Raw genomic sequence first — 13,565 nt, 5'->3', positions numbered from 1 at the left:
GACATATCCGTAAGTATTCTCAACCTATTATCATAAGCTCTTCGTGATAGCTTAAAACAATAGTTTGACTAACACATGAACACTTATATAACAAACGCTTATACTATAAGCACTTAATTAAGCTGTTTATCTATACTTGTTGATTGGTAATTATTTTATAGAAAGAAACTACTCATTGAGGCTTCAATTTGGTAAGTAAAACTGAAAACATACATACAGCTACACAACACATCACATGTAACAGAAGTCAACAAAACAACAATAACTGAGTTAGATAGATAAACAAATAGAGAGAGACACACTTTAAGGCTTGCTTTTACTACTAATCTACTTACATATAAGGTGGCCCTCTATCTATATTTCTAGTTTTGTGACCTTTCTTTTCATCCACTACCTTCTCTTTTATCAATCAAACACAGTTTTTGTGAAGTGATTCTATGTTTCTTAACAGGATTTTTGAGGCCACACCCTTGTTATCAGACATCTTTTCTGTTCTTTCTTAATCCCTTTGAATTTTCTATATACTCTTTTAGTGTAATCCTTTTTTTTTTTTTTTTGTGTTGAATTGATGTCTGGTTTGTACAACAATCAGATTTCCTCACCAGGAACAGCAAGGGCTAATTCACCAAATATAAACATGAGAAGCAATTTTGATGTTGATAGGTATATGTATATGTATATCTATATCCATATGTACTATATAATTCTTCTTCTGATACTTGTTATTGAAATTTTGATTTTATTCAAGTAATAGTAGTACTTTTAGAATATTTATACGTATGTTATCAAGCGATTGAACTCAAATGGTTAAGCCGAATCTATTGTCAGACCGGTTGATGAATTCCGGAATACTAGGCTAATCTTCTTGAGAACTTGAGAGATAAGACCAAAAATACTTATATGTATGTGTTGTGATGAGTTTAATTAACTTTTGGTTGCATATTCTTATTTATGTTTTGTATAGCCAATACTTAACTGAGTTGGTAGCAGAATATCAGAAGCTTGGACCTTTCATGCAAGTCTTACCCTTATGTACTAGACTCTTAAATCAAGGTTGGTTATTCTAAATCCATATATTAAAGGGTTTTTATTTTGGACAATTTTAAATTTTAATGTTGTATTTGTATTCATAAACTCAGTTTTCTTAATTACTTGGCCTAGTATCTCATTTTTCTTATGTTATGAGGACTATTATCTCCTTTATAATGCACTAAACTGTATTTATCTTTATGAAAAAATGATTAGTCTCCTGTATATATATTTGACAAAAGTGAAGTTGCTTTTCTGTTGATAAATTCATGTGCTTACTAGTAACATTTAATTCATATTTATTTAACAATTTTTAGTTGGAAATTCTCCTACTTTATGTCTGTTCTTATATTAATGTAGTACTTTATTATCAGAGATTTTAAGGGCATCTGGAAAGAGTGGATTGATGCAGAACCAAGGGTTTAGTGACTATGACAGAGTGCAGTTTGGAAGTACCAAACCTAGTCTTATGCCTTCTTTAGACACTACATCAAGTTTCACTGGATGGAACAGCTTGTCGCATGAAGTAAGCATTGTTTCTGTTCTATACTTCCAATACACACCAGACACGACACTAACACATAGGCATCGGTAATAGTTTGAATGTAATCATATGTGTTAGAGTCGGACACCAGAAACGCCTTTAATTTCAATTAAAGGTGCTACATTTTTAATGTTAAACCATTGTAAAAGAATATAAAATAATATCTGATCCCTTGATCTGTATTTTTTTTTCAAAATTTTGAAACATAGAAGCTATACCATGTTTTATTTCTATCATGTACCAATATTCCCCTTCCATTTCTTTTTCATTCTTTCAATTATGTTTTTATCTCTACCCTTTAACCATTAAATCTGCTAAGAGATTAAGTCCAATATTACATCAGGGGCTAAATGTGGATTGGCAAAGAGCACCAGCAATCTCAAATTCTCACATTGTGAAGAAGATGTTGCGCTTGGATATTCCTCATGATAACCATCCAACTGTAAGATATTTGAAACATTATATAAATGCACTTTTAATATGTTCATATATCTCATCAATTTTTTTGTGTTATGAATTGAGAGATCATATTCATTACAATATGTGCGAGAGTAGAAGAACGTCTTGGTGTCATTCTTCTACTCTCACGCTTATTTTATTTAGGAGTTCACATGATGTAATATTTTCAGTTCAACTTTGTTGGGAGGCTTCTTGGCCCAAGGGGTAATTCGTTGAAGCGAGTGGAGGCTACTACTGGTTGCCGCGTATTTATCAGAGGGAAAGGTTCAATAAAAGACTTTGATAAGGTATTTTCTCTCCCTTGGTGGATTGTTTTCCAAGTAAACAAAATCTAATTTGCTATCACACTGTTAGATTTTTATGTTGAGATGTTCAACATTGTTGAACTTGGTGCGTGGATAATATGATGAATGGTCTAAATTGATAGACTCTGGTATCATATTAATACAATTTTAAAACCGAATTCGTAAGGTGGAAGTGACATTCTGTATAACCGTTTTCAAATCTAATCTCATACGAACCTTCTTTTGATTTGTGTTTGTTTTTTCTCCTATTTTTTTATAATCTAAAGGAAGAGTTGTTGAGGGGAAGGCCAGGATTTGAGCACTTGAATGAACCACTGCACATTTTGATCGAGGCTGAGCTACCTGTCAATGTTGTTGATTTAAGGTTGAGACAAGCACAAGAAATCATAGAAGAGCTACTCAAACCTGTGGTATTTATATTTTTCAACTCTCTTGTTATTTCAGTAATATGAATAACAGTTTTTTTCACTTTCTTCTTTTCTTGACACACTGTCCATTATAATATGCATTTTCGTGCAAGGTATTGCCAAATATATTCTTTTACTTGCCGAAGTTAAACGAGCACTTGGATTTTTTGCAGTAAGGGAAAGTATGCAATCACACAGTCAAGTGAGCTCGGCTATTGAATGAAAGATCAGAGGACTAATATTTTGATTTTACCAAACCGGCTTTAAAATGTAACTCGAAATATAAGTCTTATGATCTTCATTTAACATCTGAGATCAACAACTACATGACTATGTGACGGTCGAGAATCCAATTCCTCTAAATAGAAGCCTGTTACAGGAAAACTCGTTGTTTTAGAAATCTACACTCATGTAGTAAAAAAACACAAACTCGATATAGTCAAGATATCAATACGGTTGTAAAATGTTTTACACTGACAATGTATCAAAATTAAACTCTAAGATAAACGTCATTCTTGTGCCAAAATATTTCTAACTCTCCTTTATTATTCTTTTGTGCAGGATGAGTCACAAGACATTTACAAGAGGCAACAACTTAGAGAACTTGCAATGCTGAATTCAAGTTTTAGAGAAGAGAGCCCTCAACTGAGTGGTAGTCTCTCTCCATTCACCTCCAATGAAATGATAAAAAGAGCCAAAACTGACCAATAGTCTTTCTCTACATTAAGAAATTGTTGCATTTGAAGTTACTTCATGTATGTAATGTAAATGCTGTGTAGCTGCAATGAGAAAACATTGAAGATATGATGCCAATTTGGAGAACACAATGATGAGGAGAATGGAGAAGGGGTTGATAGTTTATATGCTGCATATATGTCTATTGTCACATTCAACTGCACTAGAAGAATTGTATAATTAACACAGTTATTACTTTTATTATATTTTGACAGGTTTGTTGATGGTGTGTGTATTTCTTTAATGTGTGTAAATATCAGTTTCACACAACATTTGCTTTCAAGTTGAATATTTAAATGATCAATTTAAAAGAAAAAACAAAAGATAAAAACGAATTAGAAACTTTATATTAAGTTTTCTAAAGGAGACTTTGTCATTTTTATGATTTTATGTAGAATTTCCACCGGTTTCAATCTTTAAGACCGACTATGATACTAATCTTTATTCGGATGCTTAGGCCGCAACTAAAATTCTTCGTCTGTTTTCAAGAGTGTGTTCTCCAAAGATTGAAATGTGGTTTTCTCGCAAACTTTAAATTGAGTTAATGTCTTAGCTTATGTTTGAATATGCGGTGTCATTTTCACATCAGACTAAAACCACGGTAAGAACTCACGTTGAAGCTACATACAGTAGCTTTTCCAAATCATGACAAAAAGGCTTCAAAACGTGCGTCAATCATCGCCAAACTCTAAACCAAACACATACTTAGATGATTTTACATATTAAAAACTGATTATTGATGATTCATGATATAAAAAGTGTAGAAAAGAAATGTCATATATCAAGTGTGTACTTTACTGAGCACAATAAAACTATGATTCATTATTTAGCCATATTATAAGGATAATGTCTAATCGTAGGGTCCTTGAGATTAATGTAGACGTGGAAGTTGTTGTCCGTGACTATTACCGGGCCAAACTAAATTATCTTTTGGCTTTGACTTATTAATGATTGTCTCTATAAAGTGATGCTATTTTAGATCTCTTTTCTTCATTGTGGGGTATATCATGTCCCTAGTTTTCTCCATTCTTCTGCCTAACCCCATTTACTTAACACCATAATGACGAGCTTAAAGTCTTGATTCACCAATTACATTTGTTTGAGAGAAAATCTTTAGACACTCACACATGAAATGAAAAAAATTAAAGAAAAATTATTGAGTCATATCAATTGACATTATTTAATTGTACTATCTTTTATTTAATCATATATTTAAATAAAAACAATTTGGCATACACAAATGAGTGAAAAAAAAACATATAAAAGAAAAATGTTAATATTATGTACTTTTGAAATAATCAAATGATATATATTTTATCAATGTTTTGTCAAAAAAAAAAAAATATTTTATCAATGTATCTAAGTGATTTTTATTTGAATTGCGTACGTATTTCTTCTTATTCTTCTAAAAAAATGTTTCTCCTTATTCATACTCTTCTCTATCATTTTAGCATGAATAATATATTTTAAACAAGTAAATTTTTTTATGAGATAAACAAGTATTTTTATATTTTGTCTATTTGATATTATTTTAATTTTACTCACAAATGAATAAATTGTACATTTCTTCCAAGTTTATATATATTTTCTACTATAACCTTATTAGGATAATCAACCTTAAAACTAAAACTTTCCTCATTAGTATGTTCAAATGAATCTTTATAAATGAACTATAAGAGAGGATTATTATCACCATACTCATTTTCTGACGCTATGTTGTCTCTAACACTGGCTTCCTCTTTGTTATTAGTTTGTTGCAACTCAAGAGACTTTTCTTTCTCTTTCTAAACTCACAAACATGTTGCAACACAACAAACTTTTCGTTCTCTTTTTCTTATGTCTTGATTACCAACACTAGCAGGTTCGATTATTATACATTTATACTTTATATTATAAATGAGTTTTCTAGCAACCGACACCTCTTTAACCGATTTAACTTTTAGCTTTGTTGTTTTGTTTAAAGAAACCATGCACCTTGTTTCACAATATCATAAGGGTGACCAATACGTTGGCAAAAGGAAAAAATAGACGGAAATTTAACCTTATTGTACTCGAACAAGTTTGGTTTTCATATTTAACTTTTCAAACCAAAAACATAGACGTTTCTAAGTTCAAGGTGAGAGGTCAATCCTTCAAGATATTGTGGCAAGTAGTGGTATAAAAGTCCAACTAGTGATCAGATGAATCTAAAAAACTAAATTTAGGTTTTTTTTAGTCCATATCGAACCAAGTAAAACAAATTTGACATTGATGGTTTGAGTATCAATTTCACGTCATTTTAAATTGAGCCTAAACCTAAACAAAATAATTATACCTTAGTATAAGATTTTTGTTTATGCATAAAGTATAACAAACCCTAAATTTCATTTTGCCCCAAATCAATCAAATTTAGAAACCAAATAAATTTTGAGAAAGGGATAGGTCTTTGGTGGAAGCACAACAATGGAAAATGAAGGAGCTTGCATTCCTGTGAACAAATAGCGAGGTGTGGGTAATTGTTTTTTTTTTTTTTTTTTTTACAAAAGAGGACGCCCTAGAAAGAAAAAAAACCTAGACTAAATGAACATTCATGGACATACAAGCTCCAGAAATATCATCAACATAGAGTATGGTTGATTTGCCATCTCATCTTCAGAAGCTTCTAGATACGCTAGACTAAAATAGGGATATTCTCATTGAAATGGAAATTGCCAGGAATCATGTTGATCAAAATCTTTGAGTTGCTCTCCACTATTAGATGAGAAAACGGCTCTCTCCATGCCATGTCCAATTAATCTCAAATACAACCCTTACATATCTGCATATAAGGCATGACACACACCAATCTTCTTATTGTAGCCTTTAATCCATCTACCGTCCAAGTCACGAAAAAGACCCCCACATCCAACAATCTCTCCCCTATCCTTGTAAGCGTCATCACTATTAAGTTTGCTCCAACCTTATTACGACCTCTTCCATCCTATGTAGATAGTTTCCTTCAACTTAAGACCGCTATGAAGATGTTCGAAAATACAATCCTCAATATCTTTAACAAAACTCTTGATCTATAAATTTTTGTTGTTTGGCCTCTGGAAATCAACTTCAAAGATAATTTTGTTCTCCCACTTCCATAAATGCCAGCAAGTTGTCATGAAGGTGGTATGCCATTTGGAGCTACTCATCCCAACCCCTTTCTTGTTGAGGTTATTGAAAATTCAATCCATGCAATCAAAAGAAAAGAAATTAGTTATAAAACTAGTTGGAACAATATGAAGCCATACTCGAGTTGCATGAAAGTCACGAAGCACGTGAAGAATTGTTTCATCTACAACACGGGCAAGTAGGAGAGATCCCAACACCTCTTCTACTCCTTTGAAAGTTAATATAAGGATATGCCTATGCGCAGCTAACGAAATAAATGCTTGAATGCGATGCAGGTCTTTCCATTTTTAAAGGATTTTATAGTCACCCTCCACATCAGGACAATTTTGATGCTGCTAGGAGTACACACTTTGAACTGTGAAATGGGGGATATTGGTTCTGTCCCATCCTATATACCACCAAGGACATCATCATCCATAGGAGGCGGAAGCGCGATAATTCGACTAACAATATTAGCTGACAATTTGTTCGTTACGAAAATAATGTCTCAATCTCCCGAAGAAGTCAGAAAATCCCTACATAAAGGGTAGTATCCACATAGGTTTAATTGCTTAGAGATATAAAAGATCCATTATTAGGAGACCACTTATCAAGCTAGAAATTAGTACCATGACCATCCCCAATTTTCCATACCACGTGATAATGAAAATCATCCCAAATACCTGCAAGGCTTTCTAAAGAGAAGAATTATAAGGTTGAAAACTAATCCTAGTAATGAGGTCATTATTACGACCATACATGCAACGAAACACTATTTACCAAAAGTCTTTTAGATTATTAATAAGGTTCCAAATCATCTTATTTTATTTTATTAACATGTTAATTCGATTATCTCGAAGAAGAATAAAAAACAAATAAACAGACTTAATTGATTTTTTTCTCTCTCTTCATAATATTCAATTATGCAAAAACAAACAAAAAAGAATTAAAGAACCAACTAAAATATAAGACTCTCTCAAAAAACCAACTAAAAATAAGACAAAGAATCGAAACTTGAAGAACGGCGTCGTATTGGACTGGACTCAGAAAGGAAAGAACCAAACCCGGTCCAATAAAAAAGAATCAAACCCGGTCCAATAAAAAACCATAAAGAAGTAAGGTTAGGGTATTGCTTTCATTTCATTCGCATTCTCATTCTCGCTCTCGCTCATTCATTCCTTAGCGTCGTTGTTGAATCGATTATTCTCGAAGATGGGTAAAAACATCGTTCCTGTAAAATCTGTGGTGTATGCTCTTTCTCCTTTCCAGCAGAAAATCATGCCCGGTCTGTGGAAGGATCTTCCCACCAAAATTCATCACAAAGTCTCCGAAAATTGGATCAGCGCTCTTCTATTGGTTGTTCCCGTCGTCGGCACCTACTCGTAATTCTCTTTCTCAATTTAATCATTATGATTCTTGTTGTTTTACAAGCTAGATTTGATTTTGCGGTTTTCAACGGTTTTGATCTTAATTATTTTTACCTAGGGATTTAGTCAGATCTATTTATTGATAATTTTTGTTGATTGAGTATGGCTGTGGATTGTGTTGATTTTTGTTTTGATTATAGAATTGAATTGCTAGGAGAAATGGATAAAAATTCATTTTAATGAATACTGAATTGATTTATTAATTTTGATGCTAAACTGTTTGTTGATTTCAAATGAATTTGGTCTTGTGAAGTTGTTTTCCTTAAAATTGAGTTTGAGTTTGTGATGGTGCTTCATTGAATTGAAGTTGCTAACATTTTAGGTTTTTATACATTTTGTGTGGAGTAGTTCCTTTGTGTTTGTTTTTGCCTTGCCTCGAGACCGGTTGAACTGTTTGTTATGATTCTATTTGAATGTATGTTGTTGTGGTTGACCTTTTTTGATTTCAAATGATTTTTGTTTTGTAAAACTTATTTGGTTAAAATTGACTTTGAACTGAAAGTTATGTTTCTTGTGTTATTTTTAAAAAACAAGATTGATGTAAAACTTGGCCTAAAATTTTCAACCTAACAACTTATTTAGTTAGTGTTAAGTGTTAGCCATAAAAAAATTCACGATTGCCTGGATGAAATCTCTTCGTTTTTTCCACTGTAAATCTAGACATGAACTTAGTTTGTTATGCTTCTTAATGGATTGGTGATCTCTTTGATTGTTAGCAGCTGTTTTTTGTATTGAGAACTAAAAATTAAAACCTACTTCATCTTGAAGTCAGAGTTAGGTTTCCAACAATATTCTTGATGGACGGGTTTAAATAGTAACTATTCAAGCATTTTATATGTCTGTGTTTGTATGTTGTGTCGATAAGAATGTGACATTAAGGTTTTCTGAATGGCACTTCATCAACAACATATTTACGACTGTTTTGTTAATGTATTTAATCCCTGTTTTGGTAGTGTCATCTAATATTGATGGCGCAATACGTTTTATCTTAACTGACATCCTATTTTATGATCTGAGATTGTGAAACATCATAAAATGCTACCTAAAATATAAAATTATATACAAAGACACACACACACACACACATATAGCTAAGATCATAATCATTATATATAGGGGGCATAGCAAGTGAGGGGAGCTAGTTAATATGAGAGTGAAAGGATATAATATTAACAATAAAAACTGTTGGCTCAAAGCAAACGATCAATATTAAATTCCTCAATTAAAAAGGCACATGTTCACACATGCTAATTAAAATGATATTTGATCTAAACCGTTTGTAAAAAAATTAATTGTAACCATTGCCCATGCCGATATTCATGAAACACAGAATTGTATGACTGCTCATTTGCACTACTACAAATTTATACAAAAGTAAATTATTTCACTTGGTAATTATTTCCTAAAAGTTAGTTTGTTAAAATTTAGTATTACCATGAGTCTCAAAGTGCATCCCATGGTTAGAAAGATTCACCTCTCCTTAGAATTGCCTATAAAGTAAGTAGCTGTGATTGGAGCCTGTTAAGTCTTCAAAATCAAATGTATCAGTGTCATGCTCACGCCCTTTGCCATATGTAACAATGTTTCATAAACTAGAAATGCATCTAGGGAGTATTGGGCTACTGGCCAATTCTTTGCACTTTTTGAAAAGAAATTATTGACCAATATGCTGTGATGCAGTCCCAAAAACTTGCCTTAAATTTCTCGTGTAGCATTCTTCTTGAAGGTGTGAAAGAAATTAGAGCACATGCTCCTTTAATTATTATGTGGAGTGAAACAAAATAGATCCAAAAAGGATAGATCTTTTGATTAATTTTTACTTGAAGAAAACATGTTATGGTATTGTTGATTTTTCTTGATTGAGTCTGCTTATGGATTGTATTTTTATATTTTTTTAGGATTGAATTGCTAGGAGAAAGAGAAAATTTCATTTGAATGAATATTGAAATGAACAGTATTCTGATAGGTTTTTGCTCGGTGTTTGCTGTTCAACTTGCTTGTTATGATTCTATTTGGTGAATTTTTGTGGTCAACTTTTGTTGGTTTCAAATGAATTTGATTTTGTAAAAGATTTGGTTATAATTGAGTTTAAAGACGTGTACGGTGTCTGGCACTTATACATGTGATTGCATTAACTTAAGCTATTATTGATGTCTATGTGTTAGTGTCAAGTCTGTTGTCTAAGTATTGTGTTTTGCTTCAGAGGTTTGAATTGAAATGGTTTATAGTTCTAGTTTTTTATACTTGAAAAGTAAGTTTTAGCTAAAATTTGGTGAAAAATTTCAACTTAATACAAAGCATCATTGTTTAGTCACCAAGATTGTAGCTAACAATTTATGACACATAGTAACCAATCATACGGAATGATTGCCTGGTGGAAATCATTTCACTTTTTCCATTGTGCGTCCATACATGAACTTAGTTTGGTATGCTTTTCAATGGATTAATATCCTCTTTAAGTTTTAGTAGAAATTCTTCTTTCCTTCTGTTTTGGTATCAAATATTGAAAACTAAAATCTGCTTCATCTTGAAGCCTTGAAGTGGGAAGTAGACATCGAGTTTTTGAATGGACTTCAATGTCTCTGTTTGTGTGTTGTGTCAAGAAGAATGTGACAGGATGGTTTTCTGAATTTCTCTGATCTCAACATACTTGAATTTGGAACATATATTGATTTGAATGCCTGCAGAAGTATCCTTCAATGTGTTTATTTATACTAATTAACGAGTACAACCAAATCCCTTGGTTAGGGGCTAGACCATAATCAAATCAGCTCTTGGTCTATCCTATTTACAACATAATATTCACAACAAAAACCAAGCCTATTACTACATAATATTCACATAATATTGAATCAGCTCTAGGTCTATCTTATTTATGACATAGTATTCACATAGTATCATAACATAATTTTAAATTCTCAACACTCCCCCTCCAAAATAGATCCAATATTAAGTGGAGGCTTTTGTTCTAATGTGAGTTTTGTATAGGGATAGGTAACAGTTAAAAAAAGGGACAAAATTGTGGGACATTAGTGGTGATGTAAGTATCCACTTGTGATAATAGAAGGGGATTTCTTGAATAGGCAAAGTTGTCTGTTGATGAACCATACAGGCATACACAGTAGCCATGTTTTTTTCTTAATACTGGGAATAGGGGAATTGAATATGATATGGTAAGCAATAGCATTAGCCATTAGGTAGTGAATAATAAGTAATTGTGCAGAGTCAAGACTTATCTTGTATAAGAGAATTGGACCTAATGATCACTTCTGGCATTTTGACATTAGATGTATGAAAAGTTAATTGGAAAAAGGATATATTTTGTGACATGGACAAGGGAAAACATATGTATTTTTTTTTCTTTTCTTTTTCTCATTGTGATTACGAGGTTTTTTCTCTAAATTGTGAACATTATTTGTGGGTTGATGTATATTTGCAGTGTTTTATTTTTAACGAAAATTCATATTTCCCTATTAGCATTGAATTATGTATCTGGGCCACGTAGCCAAAAATATCAATCTCTCGCAGTTGGTGGTTAACTTGTGAATGTTAAATATCCCGTATGAATGTAGGTATGCTATGCACTTCGTGGAACAGGAGAAGCTCCACCACAGGTACTGAGCTCATGCGAGGATAGATTGGATAATCTTCGAGTTTGTTGTCGTTAATTTTGTTCAGCTAGTCAATAATGTGACATTGGTGAAACTAGCTCTTGCCCTTTGGTTGAAATATTTGAGCTTTGGCTGTTTCAACTATGGTTTTAAATGATATTTTTCTTTGTTTTGCATGTTACAAAAGATAATATATGTCCTGTTAATAATGTTGTGATGAGTGCCAAAATGAATTTATATGTTAAACTTTGGACTGGTCTTTTGATTTATGTAATGTAACAATCACTCTACCCCTATGATGAAATTAGTGTATTTGAATAAAATAATCGCATTTACTAGTGGTTACATCACAGTCAGGTATTGAGTAAAAGAGAATCAATTTTGGATAGCATGAATTTTGGATGTAGAATTTCCATTGGTGACTACCACATGAAGTGCATTTACTAGGGGTTTCATATTCCTGCTCAAATAATTCTTTCTGCATCCTCAGTTTTAATCGATCTGTTAAATCTTAGGGTTAGGTTAGCCTATATTACACAGAAAATCAAGCCATCAACATGTCTCATATTACCTCACGGTTTATTGCTTGTGCGTGTCTCCGTAGTTGATTAAGATGTATAAACGGCAGAATCAACATGTTAGATTCAAGTTGTCCAAAGATGTAGATAAAGTTGTATTGGTATCAATTTTTTAAAACACTATTTGTGGCACAAAACGTTGCTTCAACAAATCTTTGAAAGCATCATTGTTTGTATATACTTTTCAAAATCCTGGAAACATTTGCAAATGATTTGTTCCCTTATTTCCTTAATCGTTATCTCTTTGATTGTGAATTATGGAATGATCTAAAGACGACTCTCTTCAAGAATTTACTGTGCAATTAAATGAGCAAGATTATTTTCATTGAAGTTGTGAATTCAGTAAGTTTTTGAGAGGAAAGGGAATGTGGGGATATGTCAATAAAAACTGGATTGAGCTTGAAGACGATAAAACTGGAAAATATTCGAAGATGTTCTAGGCATGGAAAGTTAACAATTCAAATATCATTACTTGGATTAAAAATTCTGCTTCGCCATCAACACACATTCGACTTTCAAGATGTGAAACGGCCAAAGAGGCTTTGAATATCGTGTCAAGTTTGTAAGCACGGACTGATTATGTAAAACTATTAAATTTGGAAAGAGATATTTGAGCACTTCTGCAAAACAATAAGAGCATCAAGGATTTTATTGTACCATGTCAAGTCTTTGGAATAAGTTGCCTCTTAATGAATCTCCAGAATTGCAAACTTTTAAACCTTATATTTATCGAAGAGAAAAACGTTTGGTTCAATTTTTTTATGGCCCTTCGCGATGATTTTGAAGCTATCCGTGGAAGGATATTGCACCACACTCCTCTTCAAACTGTTGATTCAGTGATTGATGAGTTATTAGAAGAAGAAATTCGACTCAAGTCTTGCTCCTATTTTCATTCTGAAAATGGAATTGTTGAGAAAGAGATTCTTCCAACTTCTGATTCATCTTGAAGGCTTGAAGTGGCAAGTAGGTTTCTGATAATATTCTCAATGGATGTAAATAATAATAGTAACTATTTGAGCATTTTATATGTGTCTCTAATATGTGTTTCTATGTTGTGTCAATAAGAATGTGACATGATGATTTTCTGAATGACCCTTCAATTCAGCAACATTATAATAATAGTAACTATTTGAGAATTTTATGTGTCTCTAATTGTTTTTCTTCTATATAATATATCCATAGAATTGCCTATAATGTAAGTAGCTTTGTTTGGAAACTTCAAAGTCTAGAAAAAAAAAATCAATATCAGTGTCATGCCCCTTGCTATATATCTGATAATGATTCATATGCAATACACCTAGATTTGCATCTAGCGAGTATTGGCCAATTCTTTTCACTTTCCCAAAGGAA

General features: G+C 32.2%; 2 protein-coding genes across 3 annotated transcripts; both read left to right on the top strand.

The window, feature by feature from the left end:
* Positions 1–210: 210 nt before the first annotated feature.
* On the top strand, positions 211–3,733 carry LOC11425929 (KH domain-containing protein At3g08620). 2 transcript variants are annotated; one of them, XM_024784610.2, is made up of 8 exons: positions 211–342; positions 452–663; positions 965–1,053; positions 1,404–1,555; positions 1,917–2,015; positions 2,203–2,319; positions 2,604–2,747; positions 3,306–3,733. In XM_024784610.2, exons 2-8 carry the CDS (start codon positions 569–571, stop codon positions 3,453–3,455), a joined length of 846 nt encoding a protein of 281 aa, XP_024640378.1. In that variant the 5' UTR covers positions 211–342; positions 452–568; the 3' UTR covers positions 3,456–3,733. The 2 variants fall into 2 exon arrangements, with proteins under 2 accessions (XP_024640378.1, XP_024640379.1); XM_024784611.2 differs by having other exon boundaries at positions 246–342; positions 593–663.
* Positions 3,734–7,720: 3,987 nt separating this feature from the next.
* On the top strand, positions 7,721–11,987 carry LOC11423432 (cytochrome b-c1 complex subunit 8-2, mitochondrial). Its single transcript, XM_024784016.2, has 2 exons — positions 7,721–7,981; positions 11,599–11,987. The coding sequence occupies exons 1-2, from the start codon at positions 7,812–7,814 to the stop codon at positions 11,645–11,647; spliced, it is 219 nt and encodes a 72-aa protein (XP_024639784.1). The 5' UTR covers positions 7,721–7,811; the 3' UTR covers positions 11,648–11,987.
* The last annotated feature ends 1,578 nt before the right edge of the window (positions 11,988–13,565 follow it).

The sequence above is a fragment of the Medicago truncatula genome, chromosome 5, assembly GCF_003473485.1.
Source record: "Medicago truncatula cultivar Jemalong A17 chromosome 5, MtrunA17r5.0-ANR, whole genome shotgun sequence".
Classification (NCBI taxonomy): Eukaryota; Viridiplantae; Streptophyta; class Magnoliopsida; order Fabales; family Fabaceae; genus Medicago; species Medicago truncatula.
Note: the sequence above shows the minus strand (reverse complement) of the source record. Positions and strands in the feature narration are given on the sequence as shown.

Excerpts from the sequence above, each read along its gene's own strand:
- LOC11423432 (XM_024784016.2), top strand. The coding sequence starts at position 7,812 with ATGGGTAAAAACATCGTTCCTGTAAAATCTGTGGTGTATGCTCTTTCT. Across the intron at positions 7,982-11,598 it reads CCCGTCGTCGGCACCTACTC|GTATGCTATGCACTTCGTGG; the intron begins GTAATTCTCTTT and ends GTATGAATGTAG.
- LOC11425929 (XM_024784610.2), top strand. The coding sequence starts at position 569 with ATGTCTGGTTTGTACAACAATCAGATTTCCTCACCAGGAACAGCAAGG. Across the intron at positions 664-964 it reads AGCAATTTTGATGTTGATAG|CCAATACTTAACTGAGTTGG; the intron begins GTATATGTATAT and ends TGTTTTGTATAG. Across the intron at positions 2,748-3,305 it reads AAGAGCTACTCAAACCTGTG|GATGAGTCACAAGACATTTA; the intron begins GTATTTATATTT and ends TCTTTTGTGCAG.